This window comes from Pecten maximus, chromosome 4 (genome assembly GCF_902652985.1).
Source record: "Pecten maximus chromosome 4, xPecMax1.1, whole genome shotgun sequence".
Taxonomy (NCBI): domain Eukaryota; kingdom Metazoa; phylum Mollusca; class Bivalvia; order Pectinida; family Pectinidae; genus Pecten; species Pecten maximus.
Window position 1 is genome coordinate 30,897,729 of NC_047018.1, and position 27,754 is coordinate 30,925,482.

Consider the following 27,754-nt stretch of genomic DNA (forward strand, 5'->3'; position numbering starts at 1 on the left):
CAGTTTTTGAATATGAAAGGCGGATTATTTAAATACCACAAGATCAATTCAATAATGCTATCAAACTGTTAAGCTCAGAACAAATCCCCCTTTAAAAAAAGTACTTTTCCTTAAATGTTTCCTTTGACGTTGCTGACATGGATAATTGTTATTCTTTTCCGGAAGTGTAGGTAAAACTGAAAATATATCAGAAGATACAATACATGGTATTTAATCTTAATGCCTTGCGTGTGTTCAACGTTTCATGATATTAAGCATACTCCTAAACGGTAGCGATATACGTAAAACAAAACATCGTTCTGAGCTCATAAAGTATTTTATTTTAGAATCCCTAGAAGGAGCAGGAACATAGATGTATGCATAATATAAAAAATAGTTGTAAAATATTATTCCAATTAAAGCTGTACGAGGTCAATAATTATTCTATTCATCATGTCAAAAGTCCGAATACTGATCCTTGGTGAACATTCAATATCCAACGGATAAAGCAAAGTGGTTTCGATTGGCATGTGAATAATTGTCCGACAAAGTTTTGCCAGTGTTTTTGCACAAATGACTTTTTTGTTTAATTTTACGTGTTATATTGTAAATGCAGTGTATCATAACTGCTACTTCAGTTAAGCAAACTGATTTTTTTATCTTCATAAAGAAATTTATTGTTTTCAGGGAATTTATCGGCAAGACGATAACCACTGATATCTGCTTTTAAAAACCGACCAAAAAACCTACATTAGTATTTTCCTCTCATACTTCAGTTTATATATCATTGCAACTGCATTAGAAAATAAGCAAAGATGAGGTAGCATTTAAATGAAATGGCGACATCAAACTCTTAAACATGCCAATATTGCACATGTAGATTTGAACACACGCGCAAAAGTATAAATATATTGAATGATATGAACTTGAAGCAACATTAAATGTTTACATATCAGTGTTAGATTATTTACATAAAGGTGACCCTTATCCCTGATTTGTGAAAATGTCCTCGATGAAAAAAATCATCATAATATTATTGGTAATTCCATGATTTCAGCAGTGTTTGTTTTAACGAAATTTACAATAATTTTTTTAAATGTCTTAAAAGACATTTGGCAGGATTTAAAGTAAGCGTTTTTTTTTTTTTTAATATTTTTCTCTCAAAAGCTTTGTTGACAATATATACGAAAAATAAGGTATTTACATAAGATAAGACAAGTTCATCGAGTGAATTGAATTTGAAAGATTGTATTTGTTCTGCTGGAATGAACAAGAATCTTGTGTAAGAGAGGTTATATTTATAAGAATATTCATGGGAATAGTTTAGGAAACACAGTTGTTTCCCCTTGATATAGTACAATGATAGTCATCCAGGGCTGCATTGTGAACAGTAAGCCTCGTTTGAGATGTGCCATTACTTGCTTTCGAGTCCAACTCATAGTCCGTGAATATTACTTTCTTCATTGCGAAACACTTTAAAAAACGACACAGACAATAGTGTCGTCGACATGCAGCCATCATACTCCGGCGGAAGTTCCTCGACATAAAACCATAAATAATGGGATTCAGGCAGGACTGCACGTAGGGGAGACAATCCAAGATAATCTAAAATAAATTTAAAGTACTATACAGTCCACTGTATTTAAACATATACAATAACAATTGTATCAGTTAAAAAAGTAATTATTTAGTTGAAGCTATTTGGATTTCTTAAATGCTCCAGTTAAGAATGCATCTCGTTCTATGTCAGCAAATGAGTTACACCAGGTGATCGATACATTTCCCTATAATTATCTTCTGCTGAAAGGCGTTTTCAATTTATTAGGAGGCTGAATGATTAGTTTGGTTTTTATTTCCTGCTAACCAGTCAACAATCATTAAGAAAAGATAATATATAACATCTTTTGACACGCCAGCAACCATACACACATTATAAAATTGTAGTTTCTAATCAAAATCTACATTTCAACTGTTAATCAATCTGAATACAATTTGCTCATGTAAAGTTACAGTGAAACAAGTCAAAATAGCAAATTAACAATAAAATTCATATTCGCTGTTACAGTAAAAGATGTGATTAATGAGGAACATAACAAAGTTTTATGGTTAAGTTCAGATAATAACGAATGGTAAAGGCGTTAACACAGTATATTTCTCCGACGATAAATGAAGTACATACTTGCATGGTTCACGCACCTATATTGTAAATCCGCAGAAACAATATAACCCTAATAGATTACCTTTTAAATATAATAGACGTATAATCTGCCCTGTGACCTCACCAAAAGGCTATATGATATATCAATGATAATTTGGGCGGTCATCAGTGCGCTTTTAATGCCTCTGATACGTGGTGTACGAGTTATATGATAATCTGACAATTCAATTAAATAGTCTACAGAGAATGTTGTTGCACCTAGAGGAAATCGGGCTACGACTTATTGGTCAGGTATCATTCACATGCACTCAAACACTGATGAAATGATTACGGTTTAATATTGTACGACTGTTGGTTACAAACAGGAGGCTGTTAGGTACCAGGAACGGTTTTCCACGTATGTTTATTTATCTACAACACGCAATATGCAATATTGGCATTTCTTATATACAGTATTTGATAGGTTACTTACTTTATTTAAGAAATAATTAACGATGATTCGTGTATTGTTGCAGGATATACAACGAGGACGAGGATATTTTGCAATTAAATTAATAACGAAGGCCGCAGACCTGAGTTATTAATTAAAATTGCAAAATATCCGAGTCCGAGTTGTATATCCTGCAACAATACACGAGTCAAAGTTGATTATTTCTGTTCTACCATGTACTGTTTAGTTCTGAGATCGACCTCTTTCTAATAGAAAAAAAGCAAAGAAACCCCGAGAAAACGTTGTAGTTTATTTCTGGAGTATTGCATTATTTGTTGATGAAATATACAGGCAATACAGTACTACAATCAAGAGCATCTATCATATGGCATTGATTTTGAAAAAAAAAGGATAAAAAAAAATTAAAATGTGTGAATATTAGATATATAAAATTTTAACAGCCGTGACTCAGTAACGTGTATTATTGGCACGAGCGTGGGTTATTGGAAAATAATACATGGTTTTAAACCAATCAAAACTGGCGTTACATAGCAAACATGGTAGAATAGTAGATAATGGGGGGTGTTACGGACAACCTACTAGCTTTATGTAATCTATTGCTAGAGACAATAATTGCATTTGTAGTGAAAGCTTCTCTGTGGTCAGTATGGGCAGGCTACTTGACATAAACCATATACATGTAACAGACTACTAACTTTGTAGTGGAGGCTTCTGTGTGGTACAGTATCGGTAGGCTCCAATTAGTTTAGACAATATGACAGGTAACCTACTTTGTAGATAAAACTTCTGTGTGGTACACTATGGTAAGGCTACTTAGTTTTAACAATATGACAGGTAACTTACTTTGTAGATAAAATTTCTGCGTGGTACAGTATGGGAAGGCTACTTAGTTTTAACAATATGGCAGGTAACTTACATTGTAGATAAGTCTTCTGTATGGTAGTATGGGTTTGGTTTGGTTTGGTTGATTTTGTTTAACGTCCTATTAACAGCTAAGGTCATTTAAGGACGGCCTCCCGTGCGTGCGACATGCATGTGTGTGGTGAGTGCGTATGTGTGTTTTGGGAGGCTGCGGTATGTTCGTGTTAAGTCTCCTTGTGATAGGCCGGAACTTTTGCCGATTTAAAGTGCTACCTCACTGAAGCATACTGCCGAAGACACCCAGCAGCACACCCCACCCGGTCACATTATACTGACAACGGGTAGTATGGGTAGGCTACTTGGTATAAACTATATGACAAGTAACTTAATTTGTAGATAATTCTTCTGTGTGGTTATACGGGTAGACTACATGGTAGATATATATGTGAAAAGAGTACTTTATAATAGACTACTTACTTTTGTAGTGAAAGCTTCTGTGTGATATAGTATGGGAAGGTGCAGGCGAAGCAACACACAGTAAATAAGTTTTGGTCCCCAGCAAAGACAAAAAACCACGACAATGGCGACGAGCATTTTGATTACCTGAAATGGGAAATTATGACCAAATATGATTTAATCAAATCAAGATTTAATAACCGACATTAAACATTCCTGACGTTGGAACACATCCGTTAGGGTATGTTCTTTCTGATATTTTCAGAGTTGTGTTCTTTTGATACGAAAAGTGCATGACAGTTTTAAAAAAAACGTCATTCTAACGCGTTTAAGCGACACTTTATGTTGGTGACGTAAATATATTACGCACACCACATTTTTGTCTACAAACGACCAGAGCTTTATGGCAACATGTAGCAGTACTAGAAATGTGTTGATCTGAACACGGTTGCTGACGACCACGAATGTTTCCCATAGGAACCGTGAAAACAAGTTCTATCCGTGTTCTTCGAAGGCTATACGTTGATCTATCTACCTATGGGATGTAGTAATTTATCCCCGACGCCCTCTCCTGTATCGGTCTTTGAATCGTTAACATTTAAGACATGCTTACTGTATTTCATAGAAAACCTATGGTGAATAGATAGCTATCGAATTGTCATCCTATTGTAAGATATCATGTTCTAATTATTCAAAACTTATTCGCATGATTGAAGGAAATATTTTGTTTTACCATAGTTCAGTTCATTCACTTTCATTTAAAGGAAATACGAATACCAGCAGGATATCGGTATTATATATATCATTTGAAAGCTGTCCAGAATGTATTGCAATATCCGCGCTAGTGTATCTCGGGACAGTCATAGTCCTGAGTTTTGTAACATGACCCTAAGGAGACTCTGAATTACTCTGATTCAGCTAGTGATGAGGGTCGGTTTCCCTTGAGAGTTTGTTTTCGTATAATTTAGGCAGCGATTCAACGAGCTGAAAAGAAATGGCTCTTTGGTGACTTCGTAGGCAAAGGAAATATGTTTAACACTGTAATAAGACATCACTGGTTAGGAATTTTCACTGAATGAGCTGATTATGGATTAGGTAATGAACTTAAAGATTAAAAACCAATAAAGATTTTCACTGAAAGAGTCCAATCTTTTATACTAATGCATTACTTAACAGTATACATGTATGTAGCTATCATACATTAGACGTTTCTTACACTTCATTCATGAAAAGCAGTCGCTACAATTTTGGTTCTATAACCATTTCAAAATGCCAGGTGTAACAACAATGAAGAGTGCAGAATGCTCAAGAGTTTCAGCGTGTCTCTACCAAGCACTGTCGCTCCAATAGTACGCTGCCTCCCAGTTAGTACATCATTTTTAGTTAGATTAATTATCAATTTCATCTCAGGGCACTTTAAACGCTATAATGATATCACCAACTGGCATGCTGAATTTCCTGCTCATTACATTACCTGAACGTCAAGCCGCCATAAAATATATTATATCGGGACACATTCGGAATGTGACATCACTTAACTCTAACAACGTATCGTATAGTGAAAATATCACTTTTTTCCACTTGAAAAATCTAATAGTGCACTAGATCCGATCAGGTAATATATGAACATGTATTCGATATGTGAGAAGGTTGTGTCTTAGATTACAGTTTGCAGTTGACACAATATCATCTAAGATCGCTCATTAATGTAAAAAAACGACCGAGTAGGTCTGATTTACAACCATAACATTGAATATGAACATAGATAAAGATAAGTCGGGCGTACAAATTGCGTTACCCAAGATGGTCAAATGGTGCAGTGGATAGCAGACCAAAAGACTCAGGTATTCTGATCGGAGATAAACACATTTACGGTAACGGTATTTTAATATCTCCTCTGACTGATCAGAATCAATAGCAACCATCAGTCATTTTTCCGAATCCTAGATAAATATTGCTAGTTTTACAAGGTCATATCTGTGTCACAGCTGTAAAATATTTCCAATAACTATTAGATTCGTTTTTTCCACAAACATGTCGGCTTCAGCAGGATGACTCATAGAAGAGACAGCCTCATTTATAATTGTTGTTTGCCTTCCTTCAAGAATGTCTGTGGTATCAGATTAAGAGTCTCTGCCGTCACTTTAGTTTATATTAGCTTCTCGTCTCTCAAATGATTATTCTTACAACATAATCGGATTATATATCAGTACCTTTAACAAATGTTCTCCAACAATATGTAGGGAGAGTGGGCCAGATTGTCCGTGGCATTTTAAAATCATTTCCAAATATATCATATTGTCGTGACATTAGGGAGATTTTTTTCACACATCATGTTGAAATATAAAATCAATAAGACCTACGGAAGTGTTTGTTTATGAATGTTAATGAATATTCACAAGAAGATATAGATTAAGTCAAAATTAAAAAAAAAAAATGTTATTAAAGTTTGTATTTCTCGAAGTTACCGATGAAACAATGCACCATTGATTTTTTGGTTCGGAAAGGGTGAAAAAAAAACAAGTAGTTTTATTTAGAATTGAAATTATTTAGCTTTGTTTAAATGGGGAAAAATACATTTTGTTGGTGTTTTTATTAGGATGTTGTCTTTCGAGGTGATTGAATTTTATTATTAAATATGTGAAGAAGAAGAAACTTCAATAACCAACCTGCTTTCTAGCTGTTAAAACATCCACACTCCGGTCATGGCTTTGGACGCCATTACGAGCAGTGAACTTCCGGATCCGGTATGGACTTCCGGTTACTAATGTGACTGAATGGGTGGGATGTTGTCGTAGACATGATCTTTCCAATGAAATTGTGGAGGAATGAAAACCCCTACAGAAAATAAATACTGCATATTCAATTAATGAACACCACCACTCCAATTTATACCATACATGGTAATTTTACATGCATATTTGTCTTCAACAATAGAGCGATAGAAAGTGAGTATCATTACAAATATGAGAATATGTTTTCTTGCCAGGAAGCATTGACGAATACATGCATTGGCAGTATATAGCATTATTATACCAACAATATAACATTATATGCTACTTAAATCTGGATATTTTCATTTCCGTTTCCCCATAGAACACGCGCCCATATTTGTCATATACATCGTTTCGACTAGTTTTAAATAAGAAATGGTAAGGTTCAGGTTTAAACACAATATGTTTACCTAATTAAAATATCATTATTTATGATGTGATTCGACTCTGAATTGCTAAATAAAACAGTTCCAATGCAATAACCTCCCCAGAAAGGTATATGACCTTAACGTTGTTTTTGAAGACACACTAGTCGGCAAATGTGAGGAACATTGACAAATCTGAGAAACAATGTAATGTTGTAAGGGATCTTATATGCTATCAGGTGATTACTTGTTTTAATTAAGCCGGAACATGTATACTTTAATGACACGTATAGTGTTTTGTAAGCCGTCGAGTTATCCAAAGACACCAGATACCGTAAGGTTATTACTTTTTTTGTGATTTCCCGAAACTGCGGCGTCGATAACCACGCGTCATTTTTATGGTTTAGGCTTCAATTATTTATAACAAACACAATCATTAATCTGCCATAAAAAGGAAAGATGAAAAAAAACATGTGCAGTACAAATACTTCGATGTCTGCTTTCCTGAAATATGATATTAAATCCATACACAAATACCACTTTAACGAGCCCAGTTTGATGTAATATAAGTCTTGAAGTGAACTACATTCTGAGCGGGGTATGCTATTATGTTTAATGACACAAAATGTAACTCTGGTGACAACCAACAGGGACACAGACATACCCGTCTTTAACAAATATCTGGAGTACAAGTCAAGTTAATTAAAAACATACCTTGAGCCTGATGTGAGTTTGCTGAGCTGCTGTGAGCTGAGCCATAGTGTGTAGATGACTCCAGAATAACAGACGACCATGATGACCGTTGGTAGTGCGAACATGACTAGCATCCTGTAGATGGCGTATGATAACCGGAAGGTGTCATCGAACGCCGTGTCTGCGCAGTTGTGAATTACAATGGAAGTGTCGTTTTTGAAATAGGTTGTGGTTTCTACCCCCTGAAAACATAAAGTGAAAATATTCAGAATAAAAACCATTTCCAGAGGAAATATTCATTTTCTTTTTATGTACCTTACTATAAGTACATGTATGTACAAAAGTAATCAGAAGTCGCAGAATCAGTGCAGAAATCAATCCGATTCTACTGTTTTCGATACAAGATAAACTTTCCTCCTTTCGCTCTGTTCAATTGTACAAACGACACACAAGTGAATAACATTTTGATATATAAACTATAAAGTATAATTTATATAATGCTGAAAAATGCAAGTAAAGCTGCAGCATACAACTATTTTGTGATGCGAAGAGAGTGGTGAATTGAAGTCGGAAAAACAATGGGCATGAATAAAATAAAGAAGGAGGTGCATCAAGAAACTAGATATGTTTTAATGATATTTTGGAACAACTCGTTGTGGACAATATATGTCTAACTTCGACAAGTCTTATAGAACTGACCCCTAACATAAGTATGTTCATATAATAAGCCCAATCTCATTTTATGTTGTGCTGATGTCTTAAGTCGACTCAGACACATCACCGATTATATTCTCCATATATGTGTCAGTAACATAATGGGTAAAGACGGTAGGAACTTTTTTCTGTGCAACCCAACTAGAAGTTTCGTGGATTGCAAGCTTTGAATTAACAATAGTTTTTAATACTGGTGGATCTTTAATAGACGCCAAATTTTCACGAAAAAACGTTATCATCTTCTAATAATAGCATACAATAGTAATAGTATTTGTCTGCATTAAGTGAAATAAAAAAAAGTAAAAACTCCTAGGCAGCGTTAATACACAACGTCAAATAAAACACAGAACTATACCAAATAATAGCGACGAAAACAGATAATAGTTATAGTGCATAGCAGCAAGAGTCGTTTTGTTCGGATTTAGATAATTAACTCCCTCTCTATTCACAGTGTCGCTACGACACATCTGCTCTGCCATAATCATAGCATGAATTGAAACCCGTCTTGCATATATAGCGTTGCAGTTCAGTGCGATAAGAACTTAAATTATGACCTATGCTTTATCCACAAGATCAGATATCGTCCTTACAAGTACATTGAGTAACGCATGTTACGATCCCTGGAAGCTGTATAAAGAAACTAGCGCGTGTTTACCAATCTAATTAAAATCTAGATGATCATTTTCACTACGTTACATGAACATCTAACAACATCCCAAATGGGGTCACGTCGGCGTGACCTTTTGGATTAACCAATCAAATGACTACTTCCAGAATCTTGGAAGTGAATTTTATTTGTCCGAATTAGCATGACTAGAGTGCATAGCTTGCATAATCTGTCAATTTGTTTCAAGTCATTTCGTCCCAGCAGGCATATAGCTACATGGATATAAATGCTGTGCCGACAATGGTTTGCTTCGGATGCATACTATGACGAAATGGTTTACATCGATGACATCGACAAATTGACGATTCGCCATGAAAGTGAAATACACATATATCAAAGGTCACCTCGACGTGACCCCATATGGGATGTTGTTAGATGTGCATGTAACGTAGAGAAAATGACCATCTAGATTTTAATTAGATTGCATGTTTGCACATGTGGTATAGCGTTATTCCGCTTTTATCCGAGAGACATACCTTTTAGATTAGGATTCAGCGTTTCGAAACTTTTTAATTATACTGTATCATTAATATTCGGTTGTAAGATCGTGTATATAAAACAAGTATTTGCACGTACTGTAAACGTATTTAATTTGTCAAACTCACGCGCATTTCAAAATTTTAATAGCGAAATGATGAATTGGCGCATGGAAATAATTTTCCATAGAAACAGTTTACAAATGGAACAATAAGCCCAATATTTCCCGCTATAATATGTACACATGTAGATTTACAGTACATCCCAATTACCACCACGCCGCCCATTTCTTTATTTTGACATAATTTACTGATCTTAATGACATCACCTTGTACGAGTTGATAAGAGTTTAAAAAGAAACATGAAAGCTAAACCATACTTCGACATTGGTACTCCAAACTAGTGAAAATATGGGCGAATGTTACTTACACAAAGAACTTTCAGAATACAATTATAATCAAGGCACGTTTACCTGAAGCACAGACTTTTGTGATGTATCAGAAACATCAATCACCACGTATTTCCCGGTTAAGTCTGAGTCATGTCTCGTTTTCAAAATAAGAACAGGTGGCAACAAAATAATTTCCGTGTAAGTATCAAACACGTCGAATTCAAAAACCAAGATTACCCAGAGATGATATTGACTCTTTGATGAAGTGCGACGACTTGATTATAGTGACTTCTTTCAGTCTTTGGTCTTCTTTTATTTGCTGTCATATATAATGGTCAAAGCGAAACCAATGAATGGCTATTGCCTCACGAGAGGTGATGGCTATTTCCTATTATATTGAAGGGTAATATATTGTTTTATTAAAGGAGGAGATGTTAATACTGGGTGATAACACAAGCTTTTATTCATTCAAAAATGGCACACATGACACATTTCCCGGTAGCCAGGTCGAACTGTATTTTCTTGGAACATGATAAACTCAACTGAACTCAAAATTTAGAAAATCTGGCCGTAAAAAATCGGATGTAGACGACAGAGTTGATTTAACATCCGGAAGTGCTGGCTTTCACGTCCACGAATCATAGGCTATCTTTAGGCAATTTGACATACCGTATCCGGCTTGTTATAAGAATATCTTCTATCTGATGTGAGGTTAAAAAGCATCCTTAAAGCATCCCACAAAGAATTGACCTTTTTTTCTTTGTATACAATAATGGTTTTGACAACCAGAATAAAACGTAGGAGTTACAATTCAAAACACACGGCCTCCACAAAAGAGCAAAATGTCGTGATGTATAGTCTCGACGAATGCAGAAGCAGTTTTATTAACCTAAAAAAACGACCTGCACCATGGCAGAATATTTAACGTATATACCCCAACAGAAACCTAATTGACAAAGTATAGACATCTACGAAAAGTTGCAACGAATAGAGCGAGGCAAAAGGTAAAAGTCAACATCATAAGGAAATATTCGGAATATATAGAATTAGGCAAATACATTTTTATTGTCATCTCCGTCGATTAGGATTATCATTATGTTTTGGAGTCAATCAATAATATTCCAGGATATGAAGGAATATCTTGTCTATTAACCGTTCCGTATATTGATAATAAAAAGATGACTTTATTACCAACGCTATACTTATATATACAATAATTAGATAAAGAATGTTGATAAGAAAGGGATACTTAAAAGTCAGTAAAGCTTAACCAATTTAGGTAACACTTTAAGGAAAATAACCAGTGGAATTCTAGTTACTTATGGAAGATAGAAAATTGAACGATAAAATACTCTCGACCACATCGATTTCACTGTAACACGAGTTTACCGGGCACAGCTGCCAGACCCACGATTTTTGAAAGAGAATGTAAAGCAGATTTTGAAGCCATAACTGCTAATATCTCCGTGTTTGCCAATATGAAATTCCTCTTTTCCACGTGTGGTAATGTAAAGAGATAAAAACAAACACCACACATACACAGCTTCAGCAATTTATCATCGATCAATTAGCATAATAGGAAAAGAAACGGACTACAATATTAGATGGCAACGCGTTGATGTACATCAACTAGATATCTCTGAAGTGGACTGAGGGAGGAGTATTGTGATGAGACCTTACAATAGCTCTTAAATCATGTTAAAGGATAACTTCACTATAAATATATACCTTTCTATTTCTATTCCATACATTCTTAGTTCTTCTGATGGTTTATTCTACTACATTGAACTCCTTGTTCTCTCCTCTTAATACGTACATATGTGTGGCTTCTATCGACACTGCTATACATTGCACTTTGAGGACTCGTTTGGTGTGACCTGTGTTTGTTATTAGCACTTGACGTTCACTCAGTCTGGTCAACCTACTTTGTTTTTTGTTAGACAATCCATATGACAGTCATTCACATATTAGAGAGTACTTCACACCCCGTATACAAACACTTCCATTATCATTGTACAATTACCAAAGCGATCTTACAGACAGTAATCGGGATTGCTTTTTTTTTATATATGTTTCCAGGTATTGCCATCTAGGTAGAAGTTGGATAATACTACAGAATGTATATCTGTTTCACCCACTTTAATAGCAATTTATCTTCAGAAAGGGTTTTGTCATCTAAATGGAAGATTCGATAATGATACAGAATTTCTGTTTCACCCACTTTAATAACGATTTATCTTCGGAACAGATAGACATCGCTATGGAGTACAAAGATGCTTATTCTAGCCAACTTGTATATATAACTCTTACTTGTACATAAGTATGTAGACTGGCTCTAGAGTCTCTATAGTATTAAAATTATAAATAAAATTGAGCTTCATGACTTTGGTCCCTAGTAAATGCTTTAGTTTAAATACTAGGGACAGAAAACCTAGTATTAGAGAATTTAGCTTGGCAATTCTTAACCAAAAGAACTTAGGGCATGGTGGCCAGTCTAATAAATAGTTGACCAAACTAAACCAAACATATATGATGATAGCAAAAAGAGAAGACATTATGATAAAACGCATGTTTGAGGTCCGGTCCATCAATAACTTCTGAAACATGGCACTCGTCTTACAGTTGTTTTTGAAATCAGGATCAGTATTTCTATGACCAAGTAGTTCGTTAGACAGATACATTTTGTTAACATCGCTGGTATAATTCTGGTATTGGAAACACATTAAAATAAGATGTTTTCAAGAAGAATTTCGTCCGTAAGTCTGGCACGGTTTGATTGCTGTCTGATTGATCAAATCATCAAAAGGGTCAAACTTTAAACAGTTTTGCTTCTTGAAATTTGGTTCAAAAATACCAAATGTACCGAGGGAGCCTTTGAAAGAGACTCCATATATATATATATATATATGATATATATCTGATTTAATCAACGAAGGTTGAGATAATTCTGGAATCAATTTTGCTACCTGTCTAAATAAATGTTTATGTGAGGCTGATGTTGTACTGGTAACAACTACTTGAAATACTATTTATAGGTTTCGCAATTTGATTTCCATGCAGAATCATGCCTTTGATAGAAAATTTAGATTTTAATGAGGACTTAATTCAAAATACATAGCCCCTAATATGTATTTGGCAGCTATAAGACGAACAATTACCAGGAAATTTGTTGGCGATAAAATCTTGTGTATGGACGTGTTTCGTAAAGCAATTAAGCAAAATTCGACAGAAATCATTGCTATAGTATTGTGGCGCTGTGAACCTGTTTACCACAGTGTGATTATCAAGTATTTAATCTGCGAATTGTATGCTTCTATGTAGTATATCTAGTGTTGATATGGCCATGGCGAATTTGAAAGCTTCCAGAAAGACCTAGATTCTTCGATCGATCAATTTATATCCAACAGATAAAAATATTAATAAGATAACGCTGTATAAATGATCTGCAAAACGACGCCTCCATTTTGACATGTAATTTCGCACCGCTTTGCTATTTGCGGCGTTTGACGTCATTACTTATAACGAACCACGTGCTTGCAATTTATCATTACCTGGCGCAAACGAGATATATCATATCAATAAATTGAGGGCAAACATAAACAAACTTTTTAAGAGATATTTGCCCGCAGTTATCGATAATTACATACGATTGGATCATGTCCTCGACAAAAAAACGCGAGAAAGCTTTAGGCGGCTAGACTCGGTTCTGTCAAATTTCTGAAAGCTAATTATCACGTGCTGTCTGATAGATTTCAATCTATTAACGAATGAGTACAAAGAAGTCGGATACTGACAATTGTTATATGAACGTATGCTGTGAAAGACTTTCCTTTATTTAGTATGGAATCGATATACCACCAAATGACTACAGAAATATAACACTTTTGTTTGGCCATTTATATCCTGACAAATCAGACACGTTTGATTTACACGCTCGCGGTGTTTAATGCTGTCAGCAGAAATAAAGCATCTAAAGGATTTAGTAACATGAACGGATATGATGAGATGATGTATGCCTTTTCTGCTAAAAAAAATACGGTTATTATGTGCTTTTCGCTCTCTCTGATAGTTCCTGTATCGGTACAAATGCTTGATTCCTATCATTAGAAGTTTAATGCCAAGAGTAAAGCCGAGGTAAATTGTCGTCTATCTCTGATATTAACGATATCCTATAGTATAATGAAGGTTCAACATGCTACATATCGGACATTTAATATGAGCACGTGACAATATAAATTGTGTAACACGAGTCATATTGAATGAACAGCGTCATATACGCATATAGCTATCTGTACAAGTTAAAGACACTGGCTCTCACTAAGACTATTGATACAACTGTACAAGACAAATAGTTCCCGTGGGTAATAAATGAAAATCGCGTGTCCTTGGAACTGCGCTTAATCTGAAACATGATCCCAAGGCTATGACAGGCTTTCTACGCCTACCATCTAAAATTCTCCTGATAGAGTATTGGTCTGATGTTAAATTATGTTATAAAACCGTAAAATCTTTGAATGCTAACGTAGTCAAGGAGTGCATATGTCATAGTTTCGGTGTTTCGGAGGAAGAATGATGACCGTCTCCATTCCATTTTATAGTCGTTAAATGGAACTAAGTTGGTACAACTACTACGTAGGTTCGATACCACACACACACACACACACACACACACACTCACACACGCACACACACACACACACACACACACACACACGCACACACACACACACACAAATAAACCTGTCCTTTCAATATTTATATAAAAAAAGTAAAAAAAACAACATTAAACTGCCTTTCTTATCGTTTCATCAAACAAAGTGGTACATAAAGCAAAATCAATAATACACAGCACCTTACTTTTTGACAGTTTAAAGCAAATGTATATTGTAACTTTATAATTAATTCTCATTAAGGGGTTATGTCTTTTACATCGTAAAACAAACTACAAATATAATTATGTTTATCGGTTTAAAAACACCGTTTATCTCGGTTGGTGTTTGTAAACAACGCTATACGAAACAAGAGGCCCATGGGCTTTAACGGTCACCTGCATGTTGATATATTTTATCGTATTTGACCCCTGTGACATTGAATGACGGTTAAGGTAATTGATTTGAGCACTCTTTATAGCACTTTACCCAAGAATGCTACAAACGCAATATCAGGTCTCTGGGCCTCTTGTTACCAAAAAGAGGTTGTTAACAGATTTTAGCATATTTGACCCTTGTGACCTTGAATGAAGGTTAAGGTCGTACAGTTGAACAAACTTAGTAGCAATTTATCCAAGCATGCTACAGATTTAATATAGGGTCTATCGGTCTATTGATTATCGAGAAGAAGACGTTTAAAGATGTTAGTAAACTTGACCCCTGTGACCTTGAATAAAGATCACTTTCAATCGTTTGAGCAATCTTTATAGCCATTAACTCAAGAATCCTATAAAGATGATATTCGATCTCTGGGCCTCTTGGTCATCAAGTAGAATTATTTAAAGATTTTAGCATATTTTACTCCTGTGACCTTGAATGCAGGTCAAGGTCATATATTTGCACATGCTAGAGACCTAATATTGGGTATCTTGGCCTCTTGGTTACCAAGTAGAAGTTGTTCAAAGATTTAAGCATATTTGATCCCTGTGACATTGATTGAAAGTCAAGGTCATCCATTTAAACAAACTTGGTAGCCCTTCATCTCAGCATGGTACAGACCTAATATTGGGTCTCTGGGCCTTCGGGTATAAACAAGAAGCTATTTTCAAAATTAAGCATATTTGACCCCTGTGACCTTGAATGAAGGTCAAGGTTACCCATCTTAACAAACTAAGTATCGCTGTATGCCAGCATGCTACAAACCTACTATTGGGTCTCTATGACTTTTGGTTATCAAAGAGAGGTTGTTTAACGATTTGGCATATTTAACCCCTGGGATCTTAAATGAAGGTCGAGGTCATTCATTTGAGCAAACTTCAAAGCCCTTCGTGCGAGCATGCTGCGGACCTAATGTTTGGTCTCTGAGCCTATTGGTTATCAAGAAAATGTTTGACCCCTGTGACCTTGAATGAAGGTCAAGGTTATCCATTTGAACAAAATGGGAAGCCTTTTATTTCAGCACACTGCAGACATGATATTAGGTCTGTGGGTCTATTGGTGGGTAATTGAGAAGAAGTTTAAAAATGAAAATTGTTTACGTCGCACGACGCACGACAGACGACGGACGACGCACGACGCACGACAGACGACGCCGGACAAAAGGCGATGACAAAATAAATAGTTCAACTGAGACTTCATCGCAGGTGACCTAAATAGCTGAGCGGCGTAGCCTAGGCGTGATTTACGCTGTGCAGCGTGTATGACTTATCGAACTTGTTTTGCACTTTTGACATTCTAATTTTCGTAATGAAGTGAAAGACTTAGGTTTATAATAGATTTTCCAACATTGATTTTACAGTTATTATCGCCTTAATCCTCAAAACGGTCAATGAGACGAAACATATGTTGTTGTTTTTTCTCTCAAAAACTCAAAAAATAGGTGTTGAAATCAAATTGATACTCGTCATCTATTCTTTCATCTTTTCATATGCAAGTACGACATTGCTTGCTTTAAAAAGCAGCGATGACGTGGAATATGTACAGGAAGGAGGGAAATTAGTCATTTAAATGCTAGATAATGTACTTATCATTTTGCAACTTAATAATAACCGTTTTTAAACGTGCAATTCTAAATACGGCACTTGAGGAACACGTGAACTAACAGGAATTGCTATGTGACTGAAATGGGTATTGACTTTGGAACATCAATCTTTGCACACATACGCCTTTGTGTATGAATGTGTTTCCATGTTGTGTTGAGTATTGGAAAGAAGGCTCTTTCGGTGTATTACTGCGCGTCATCCCAGATTGCGTGCGATCTAATTGCTTTACCTTAGTAAAGTTCAGTAGCTTTAAATAAAGAGAGGTTATACTATTAATTCAACGTTATTTACATATTGATTGTTAAATATCACTGACCTTACGGGTATTCAATTGACAGCGGTTAGATTCCATTTAGTTACCGTTAAAAAGTGTTATACCGTTTGAAAATACATTAAAATAAAAGTCATGCTTTTTTGTTATATAAAATAGTTATTTGATAGGGATCTTGTCATGTTGTTTTTATGATGGAGTTTATAAAATTCATCACATAAATGTTGTTTTTTTGGATATTGCTTGATGGTATGTTCATATCATGCATGTTATGATACTTTTTAATAAGTTGCCATCTTCCATAAGATGGTCTTATTTAATTTCACCTCTTGTTCGAGTCTTTCTGCATAATAAGAATAAAATTCTGTAAACCAACACAAATGTATATCATTATCGTTAGGAAAAATGTAAATCATGCTATTGGGCACGCACGCTGCGGGGCATGGTAATATCATAACAAATAGGGCGGATTCCTGACACAAGCAAACTCATACTGGTTTTTACTTGACTGAGAGATGAAGGAACGAAGCAGACCTAAGAGCTTAGTAGTAACTTATCAATGTGCAACATTAAACAAACATATCATGGTTGTCTGTGCAATAGTCTAGAATATTTGATACGAGGTACTGGTAATCGACCGATGTTCTATTGCTCGAGGCCAAATGCTGAGTGCAATAGAACATCGGTCCATTACAAGTACCAAGCGTCAAATATACAAATATACAAATATATCATGGGTTTCTGTGCGATAGCTCATTCGGCCTCGTGCAATAGAACAGCTGTCGATCAACAGCACCTCGTGTCAAATGTTCTGGGCTATCGCACAGACACCCATGATATATTTATATTATTACATAATCACTAACACACATTTATAATCACTAAAATCTCGATTTCCCTGTAGGCCTAGAAGTCGTCTGGCAGTATTGACATCTGGATGACTTAGACGCTAGAAAGGGTATATACTAATTTAGAAACGTCACAGGTGTTCAATAGTTTGCACCTGACCAAATTCCGAAACGTCACAAGTGTTCACTAGTTTGCAAGTGACCGTGCAATAGTCATTTTAGCCGTGATAAATCAAAATACAGCTTATGCGTATTGTTAAGGAAAATCAAACGCATAATGTTATAGTCTGGGCTATTGCACAAACACCCGTGATGTACCATCTTTATTACATAATCACTAAACCACACTCATAAATCACTGAAATCTCCACTTCCCTGTAGGCCTAGATGTTGCTATGACTGCTGTCTGGCAGTGTTGACATCTGAATCTTGAAAGGGTAGGGTTCAGTTCTGATACGGTACGCTGTGTTCAATAGTTCGCACGTGACCCTGCAATATTCATTTACAGCTGTACAATAGTTTAAAGTATAGCTTAGGGTTGCTCTTGATACTGATATCTAGCATGGTGTATTTGAGATTAGAGGGTCAGTTCAAAAACAAACAAAAAACGGATTTACGAAAAGACGTTCGAATGAGGAGATTTCGTTGAAATGACATTTTAGTTCTTGAAAAAACATTATTCTTATCAAAGAATTTGCATTTACCTTTTTTTTTTTTTTTTTTTTTTGCTTTTTTATGTTCCTAACATGTCACTACATAATCTTACTAAACAAAATGGTAAGTTATCAGATTACCAATCTCAAGTAATTTCAATTGGTGTAGTGATAAGGAGAAAAATGTTCGTGACGTTGTCACGAAATTACTTCATTGTATTAAATGTTCTTTTCACGTCACGTTACAGGGGGAAATGTTGATCAATGTAACTTGCAATTATTTATAAAGTTATGTTGTACAAAATGTTACTATCCTCATATTGAATAGAATAATTAAAATGTTGATATTATATTGGTGATTTTGTGTAAATTTCGAGAATATATTTTTTTTTCATGAAAAGATCGCTTGTAAATGTGGAGTCATAAACAAAAGACCCCTTGCCAGCGCAACATTTGACTTTGGAAATTGATAATACTGTTACAGGTTGGATATAAAAAAACGGACATTTAAATATTACACTGCCTTGTTTGCAAACTTATAGACCTGAACCTATCGCATGATTGCAGATAAATTAATCAGTTACGCGCGTTATTCAATTTGGGTGCTATCCCGTGACAATAATAAGACAGATATTTTACAAAGAAGGCAGTTTGATGCTTATATATGCACTATTTAAAATCATATTTAAAAGATGTAATTGTCTGGTTGGAGGGGAGGTATGGTGAGTTAGGAGTTAAGATGGATGAGTTTGATTTAAAGTGTTACCGTCTTTAAACTTTGTTTCTGTCCCTCTCTCTTTCATATGTTATTCACTTACTTTAGCTACCAACACTTCGCTATCGGATTGCTGGTAACGTACATTTGCTTACAATTGTATTAAAAACTGTAAACCAAGAATCATTGTTAGAGACATGTGGCAATTGATTTTCAAATCTTTAATGAGCGTAATTCCTTGTTTTCTCTCAGATGTAACTGTCATTATTACCACAAGCAGGGATCGCTAGTTTTTTTTATAGCTAGCTTTCATTATTACCACTGATAGGTATCGCTAGTGTTTTATAGCTAGCTTTCATTATTACCACTGACAGGTATCGCTAGTGTTTTATAGCTAGCTTTCATTATTACCACTGACAGGTATCGCTAGTGTTTTATAGCTAGCTTTCATTATTACCACTGATAGGTATCGCTAGTTTTTTATAGCTAGCTTTCATTATTTCCACTGACAGGTATCGCTAGTGTTTTATAGCTAGCTTTCATTATTACCACTGACAGGTATCGCTAGTGTTTTATAGCTAGCTTTCATTATTACCACTGGCAGGTATCGCTAGTGTTTTATAGCTAGCTTTCATTATTACCACTGGCAGGTATCGCTAGTGTTTTATAGCTAGCTTTCATTATAACCACTGGCAGGTATCGCTAGTGTGTTATAGCTAGCTTTCATTATTACCACTGACAAGTATCGCTAGTGTTTTGTAACTGTCATTATTAGGGACCAACCAACCAATTGTTTTTCCATAGACTTTAGTGTTAACGTTTTGGAGTATATCATTAAAACTCTTGAATTCAATATGGCAATTATGGTTTATAACGAAAGTTTAGGGCCTCATATAACACGTTATCAAAAAAAAGATGGATCCTTCAGCTCAAATTTTTTCCAGGGTAGCCATTTTGAAAATGGGTGAATTTCGCAGTAAAAATTCTCAAAAATCTGAAATGTTTACCTGTTAATTATTATGACCTGAACTTTTGGGGAAAAATTCAATCGGACTTACGAAATTTATATCAACATTTCTTATGGACAGTTACCTATCAGGCCACATATCTATTTTGTTACTTTCATAACATACTGACCAATCAGTGGCTGCCAGACATGTTATCCCTGGCTCAACTTTCTATACACAGGGGATGTTTCAAAAATCTATTTTTTTTTCACTTGGTTGGTTGTTCCCTATTATCACTGAACGAGATTGCTAGTGTTTTGTAACTGTCATTATTACCACTGACAGGGATCGCTAGTGTTTTACAACTGTCATTATTACCACTGATAGGGATTGCTAGTGTTTTGTAACTGTTATTATTACCACTGATAGGGATATCTAGTGTTTTACAACTGTCATTATTACCACTGATAGGGATCGCTAGTGTTTTGTAACTGTTATTATTACCACTGACAGGGATCGCTAGTGTTTTACAACTGTTATCATTACCACTGATCACTGCATCTCATCTGACTGATTTTGACTAGGCGAACCGAGGAAATGTCTGAATCGACTCTCATTTGCATATCAATAACATTTACTTTTGCGTTAAATGTGTATAGTGTTGCTCCTAAATTTTGAATAAATTTAAAAAAAAAATCCTTTCTCAAATAGACTGTGCAAACATCGAACGTAAAATACATCAGTAAAAGTTTTGTTTGAGTAAAAGTTGAGGGCATGTTTAAATTAAAGTTAACTTAAACAACACCTTTAGTTTCATATCATGACGTTTTATTAATTTAATCACATAACTCACTATCTTTTAGCATGCACTGGGGGGTTCCCCGAACACCAACTCTGGTTAGGATGGAGTGTTTACATAGGGGTTAAGGTGTGTTTATAGGGAGTTATAGTCTGTTACAGAAATATTCTCATTGTAAGAACACACCAGAACACAGGTAAATCAACTCACCTGTGTTAGGTGATCAGAAAATCATTAACTGTTAATGATTGCCAAACTGTTTAAGAAATAGTGCATAAAACTGAAGCGCACTTTGAAAGCCATCATATTTTGCTTTGATATATGAATTATCAACATCTTGGCATAATATGTACTTCTGAATCTTGAATTATAAATAATTGTATCGTTGAATACTTTCGAATCATATTCTCTGTAAAACGTTTGATCAAACATTAACATTATGTTAAATTTTGTGTTATATTGATTTACTATATATATCAGTTATGGCAGAACTCTTGTAATATTCTTGTTAAGTTGTATCTGTTTCAGGCTTAATAAGTACTGGTTCTCTTCGAAAAGCTATGCATATGTTGCTTTTTTCAGATTTGTTTAGATAATTATTATCATATACAGTAATTACTTTATGGGTCAGTTCTTGTAGAACTATTGTAATCTTCTTCTATGTATCTGTTTCAGGTTTAGCTAACAGTAATATTTTTTTTTGATTCTTATCATACACGGAATGACAAACGCAAAGGTCAACGTCAAAGTTCATAATCAACAGATATTGTCATTATACATAGTAATCTCTGTGATTAGTGCTTTGAATTTAGAAAACAATTTCCAATTTTAGTTATTTTCATCTACATATTTAAATCTGATATTGCCATTATAAATACAGTAAAAAATATAGTTAGGCATAGTACTTTGAAAATTTGATTTTTAATTTATTTTATATATATTTATTGATAGAATATTGTCGTTTCATTATTACTTATAAAGTAACATATATGATAGTACTGTAAATTAAAAAATCAAAACACACTTTATCTGATTAATATACCTAAGTTGACCCTATTTTTACCTGAATTGGTATTCCATATTGAAACAGACTATAATTAAACTTCAAAGAACATCCTACATAAACACCTTCCTTTGTCTTTACCAGAGTTGGTGTTCGAAGAATGAGCCGTCACTGGGGCAGCAAATTCTAAAGAAATTCAGCAATTTTAGATACAAGGACGCTAACGGGTAAATTATTGACTTAAATTAGCCAGATTTAAATGGGGAAAAGAATCCGGATGTTATGTTGATCACCACAGCAAATATACGACTGATCTCAGCTCATTTTAACTAAATTCGATTAAGTGACCACACGGGTACATACACGTAACTAAAATGCATATCCACACCGCCTGGCAGCTCCCAGTCGCCATGTTTGTAAACAATACCGGATTAGACGCGCGTTTGGAAGAGTCAGTATCGCAAAGCTTCTTAATGATTATGCTAAAAACATACACTCTTATGATGGTGTTTATGGTCAATCTAATATCAATTGCTTCTTATTTTTTTTATGACTAAGTATCTAATAAAACCGAGGGCAATTTTTAAAAAAATGAACAAAGGCAGATTGAGGTTTTCCAATAAAAAAAAATGTCAAGTAATTGTAAACACACATCCATTCTATTGATTAAAAAATTACAGGTTATCACTTATCTCGCATTTTCGTGTGATCTCACTTCGTCGATACAATTAACAAAAATACCGATTATCTTGTAATAACAATAATAATGATACAAATATTTTACATGCAATTCAGGGGAAACCTTGTCTCAATCTATGTAGACCTGGGCCTAGCTTAAGGTCAATGTCAATGTCCCGTTCACCCCATCACATTATATTTACCAATTACACTTCAACTGTTGGTTTTTATTGTTATGGCTTCATATTGATACTGAAGAGAGAAACCTCATAAGAAGCCTTTACATCTAGACTAATACATAGATTTCATATAACTCCTCAGGATGCGGGTTTCAGTGTAAAAGGAGGTGACAGTGACAATTTTGTTGTCATAACGTCATGTATCATATGAAAATGACTCGGGAGTGCCGATATCTGTATTTATCTCTAAAACAGCATCTGATAAACCATTTAATATAAAGACACACTAATTGGCAACAATAAAATATCTACTTATTTTCTAGCTAATTAGAAAATGAAATACGCACCATATATAAGATCAAGAAATCAGCTTGAACAAGAGGATATTTCACTTTTATCCTCTTATTGTCAATAATGATATCCCGTAGGCTATCTAAATGAAAATATCAGTCTCTTGGTAGTCGTAAAGATAATTTTAAAAAATCCAACTCCTCTCATAATGGTTGTTTGAGAATTTCTATATACAAAGGATTTTTTATCTGTGAAAAGTACCATCGTCTATATAGTTTTACTGACAAACATAAAGAATACTAGTGTAGCAGAAGCTACCCATAAATCAAATATGTTGCATATACCAAATTGTTAACCATGGGGACAACTATTAATGGACCGGTGTGAAAAAAGTGCATTGGTGTCTATGTATACTACTAAGGGGACTGTGAAGATGCCAGAATTGATACTTCCTATTGCCAAAATTTGGGTCTGAAGATTTCTAAATTCGGTTCCAACCTACATCAAATGTAATTATTTTTTCTTCGATTTGTTTGCTTCCGATGGATTTGGCTTTCCTCTAGCCAATCGTCCTTGTTGTTTCTAGGACATTTACCCCGAAACAGTCAGACAGACATATTCAAACGCCAAATAAATCAATCTCTGTCGTCGTAACAACGACAAAGTCCTTACACAATATAAGCAATTTAAACTATCTACAATAAACAGAAGGAGAAATCAGGAGCCTGCGGTCATAGCGAGCAGAATGAGATAAAGGAACTTCTAATATCTCAAAAGAACCTTAAACTTGCGATCCGTAGCAAAAAAGAAAACATTTACCGTAAATTTCTTAATAGAACCTTAAGCTTAAGTTCCACAATCATAGCAAAACCAAAGCCAAACCTTACTGTTAATTTCTTTAATGAACCTTAAACTTGGGATCCACAATCGTAGCTAAACGAAAAGAAATTGTATTGCTGATTTTCATATAACCTTAAACCTGAGGTCCACAACCATAGCAAAACAGCTAAAATGTTAATTTAACTTTTAAAATCTTTTAACATTAATGTTTCAATACTTTTTTAATTAGAACCATCATTATTCATTAACAACCACAGAAACATGTTTGTCCTTGTGTATAGTTTTAATATCAAACTAAACAAATGACTCTTAGGTAATGACACTGTCTTGTTTATAATCAACTGAGAAAATCAATATACCAAAATTCACATTCTATACTTTACTTTATACTTTATGTCCTACAGTACTCATCCACTGGCGAAAGCTGTAATGTGATCGAGAGATCGTCAAACTTTCTAATAATGATGATTTGTCAAGTCGACTGTTTTCTCGAGGGGGACATTACGTTACAGTCCCGTCTGCGAACAATACAATACTGCTGTATTTAGAAACAATGTCCCTATCGGGGATCCGTTATACATTCCAGCTGCTACTACCCAAGTTGAAGGTTATAATTGACGCTCCCAGATTAGCCAAATATTTGTGTACTTAAAGACTTCCATACAGTGAACAAAGCCTACTAAGGCAGAGAGACGCGAACTCTAAGATCCATGTTTCATTGAATGGTTATCTGGTATTCTAGATGTTATTTGAACTGACCAAGCCGAATAGTACCTTAGAGAGATATCGGGGCTTTAGAGACGGGACGGGATTAGCATAGAAGTGTTGTAACAGTACGGAGGTAATTGTTATTTATTTTAGACTTCACTTACATTTGAAACATTTCTCAATATGTGATGCAACAAAGATATTCTGTTTTAAAAAGAATTATTGGCGAAAATCGAATATTTTTGTTTATATCGCTGTACGGAATCAGGAAGCGTCCACATTTGATCGACAAACACTGTTGTCGTAGTAAATGGCGAAGCTGTGAACATTAACCATAGCGGATACATTGCCCACGCACGTCATCTCGCAAATGGTACGCAGAAGGAGATCTGGTAATCGTAAACATAAACGTCATGGGCTTTTATAATCTTACGGATCTTTTCCGGTGTTTGTTGTCAAACCTGAATGGCTCATTGGACGTAGTTGTAGTGTAATGTGTGAAACCATCATTATAGATGACATATCTAAGGATAGATACATGTAAGATTAGATCACATCACTCCAGTCATATTGTCAACCAATCAACATCACAAAAATAGCATAAACTGACAATGACACCTGCAAATAAGAATAATGGTGTTTGGTTGATTGCATTTTTTTTAATTGATATCAAACATTATACATTTACAAAGCGACCGATGAATTAAAAGTTTCGTCCTATGGGGTATTGTCTGATAATCATACATTCCGCAGGAATCGAAAATCTCTCTGAACAGTAACTGTATACCATTATCACTATCGTATACATTGGTCGTTTAGATAAAATCACTACCACAGCTGAGGTTAGCGGAAACGGAAATAAGTCCTCCTTACAACAGGCTATAGAGACTCTACCGAAACAACAAGAGATAACCTACAACTTGTAAAAAAGACTGTGATTGCAACTAGTAGCAAAATTAAAAGGAGATTAAAACAGTTGCTCTGGATCGCTAAGTGTCAGATTATCAAAACAAGGAACACGTTTGTCTGCTAACAGTTCTGACACGACAGTCTCTTTATACCGCGCAAGGATATAATATTTCCCAATAAAATCACGTTGACAATTATAATACTTAACGATATGTAGATGAAACGACACGGACTGCTGCTAGCTTCAAAAATAACAAAATATTAAAATGCCGTTATGATTAATATTGGTTCAATAGGCGGTTAGATGTATGGTTCGAGAGCCTGACGATCGTCATCGATGAGAAAATATATTTTTTTGTTTGATATTGAAATTTAAGGTCATCTTTGCATTTCAATAATACCTAAAAGTAAAGAAAACTATTTCATATTTCTTTCAGTGGAAAATATTTTAGTAGCTCAAATTGATATAAAAAAAAAACAGTGTACACAGAAGTGATGAACCAATACGAAACCACACAAATCAATCATTAGTCAACAAATAACACTTGTGTAAAGCAATTATGTCGAAGGAAACTATACATCGGAGTATATACCATGTACCTTGTATAGATTACATAACTATGGTGGCATATTTCTTCCATCGAGTTGCCGACTTACGACTCAAATATGTCGACATATTTCTGAGAAGATGTCGACATCATAAAACAATATGCTGACATAAACCGGAAAATATGTCAACTTAATAGTTTACTTACCGAGATAATATTGCCGTGATAATTATCTAGGAAGTCGATGGCAGAAATATGCCACCGTGGGATATAAAGCCGAGTTTCAGACTTCCTAGCTAATTATCACGGCTTTAATATCTCGGCAATTAAACTAATAAGTCGACATATTTTTCGGTTTATGTCGACATATTTCTTTATGATGTCGACATCTTCTCGGAAATATGTCGACATCTCTAAGTCGTAAGTCGGCAACTTGATGGCAGAAATATGCCCCCATACATAACATTCAATACTTCACAGCATTTGAAATTATGTTTATTCAGATATATACACTACCATCTATCTACATACATGTACGTCATCATGTAGTTTTTAACCTGAATACATTGCTGAGTTTTAATTGGTGAAGTTATGAATATTAACAATATTTGTGTTAATTCTGAATTTGTTCACATATGTGTATATTTGTCTTTGTTTTATGTTTTTATGTTTTATGTTTTATCATTTTATGTTTTATGATTTTATGTTTCGTGATTTAGTTTACCAGTCTATTCATCCTACATTTGTACATGTATATCTATCTCAATTACAGCTAGCTATTGGGTACACAACCGTGTTATACTCACCATTACATAGAGAGGTGGTGACGCTAGGCAGATGGCTACTGACCAAACAAGGAGAAGAATTTTCTTTGTGTTTCCTGCGGTGCACCAGGTACGAGATTTGATTGGCAGGACTATGACAATAAACCTGTAACAGATGATATATATAATATGAGGTAGGGTTGCATGCAAATCTTTCAGTCTTTGCTATATGTGCTTATAATCATTTTTGTTAATCAGATGTTAAAAACAAAATAAAAAACCAAACCAAATATAAACACTGTAACAAGTAGGTTAATATTATTCATGCTTTATGCCTAATTCAAACCCAAAATCTGGTAAAAGAAATGTCACACAAACATCGCCGATGTCAAAACCAAATACAAAAAAACAGCGTATTGTACTATTTACGTATAGCAATTAAATGCCAATTTTAGTTTAATTCAGCTTTAATAGTTTTTTTTATATCGTGGCATCGTCTCCTGGGACTACTTCTGGACATCTGCTCTTTCAACGACCGCCAAGTCGTCTGAATATATAGTTGTTTTTTCCTCTTATAAAAGTACAAAAAGGATATAAAGCGTCCGGTTTTCTGTTGAGCTGCCGAAATGTGTGTTTAAAGACACTTATATGACAACAAATTGATATGTTTGGAATATGTTTCAACCCCGCAAGCATACCTATCGTGTATGCATAAAATGCATTAACTTCCTATACTTATACGTTTCTGAAACTTAAGTGTAAGCGTTTCGTTATGTCTCCCTCCGGTGAGCTTCGCAAACGTTAATTGCACCTGCGATATGTCAGTGTTGCTTTTTTCTTGCCCCTGAGAGATGTTCAGTTTCCAGTATACAAAAATATCTTCATATGTGAAAATTGCTACACTATCAAATCAATCACAGGTGA

The 27,754-nt window shown here is 34.8% G+C and overlaps 1 protein-coding gene across 1 annotated transcript in view; it reads right to left on the reverse strand.

Annotated features, from left to right (window-relative positions):
• Positions 1–305: 305 nt before the first annotated feature.
• Positions 306–27,754, reverse strand: part of LOC117325814 (QRFP-like peptide receptor) — a 58,107-nt gene continuing 30,658 nt past the window's right edge. The window contains exons 2-6 of the mRNA XM_033882299.1: positions 26,873–26,996; positions 7,759–7,979; positions 6,575–6,743; positions 3,927–4,052; positions 306–1,584 (exon numbers count right to left, since the gene is read on the reverse strand). Of these exons, the coding sequence (XP_033738190.1) occupies positions 1,303–1,584; positions 3,927–4,052; positions 6,575–6,743; positions 7,759–7,979; positions 26,873–26,996 (922 nt within the window). The 3' untranslated portion in view covers positions 306–1,302. The remainder of the gene's footprint in view (positions 1,585–3,926; positions 4,053–6,574; positions 6,744–7,758; positions 7,980–26,872; positions 26,997–27,754) is intronic.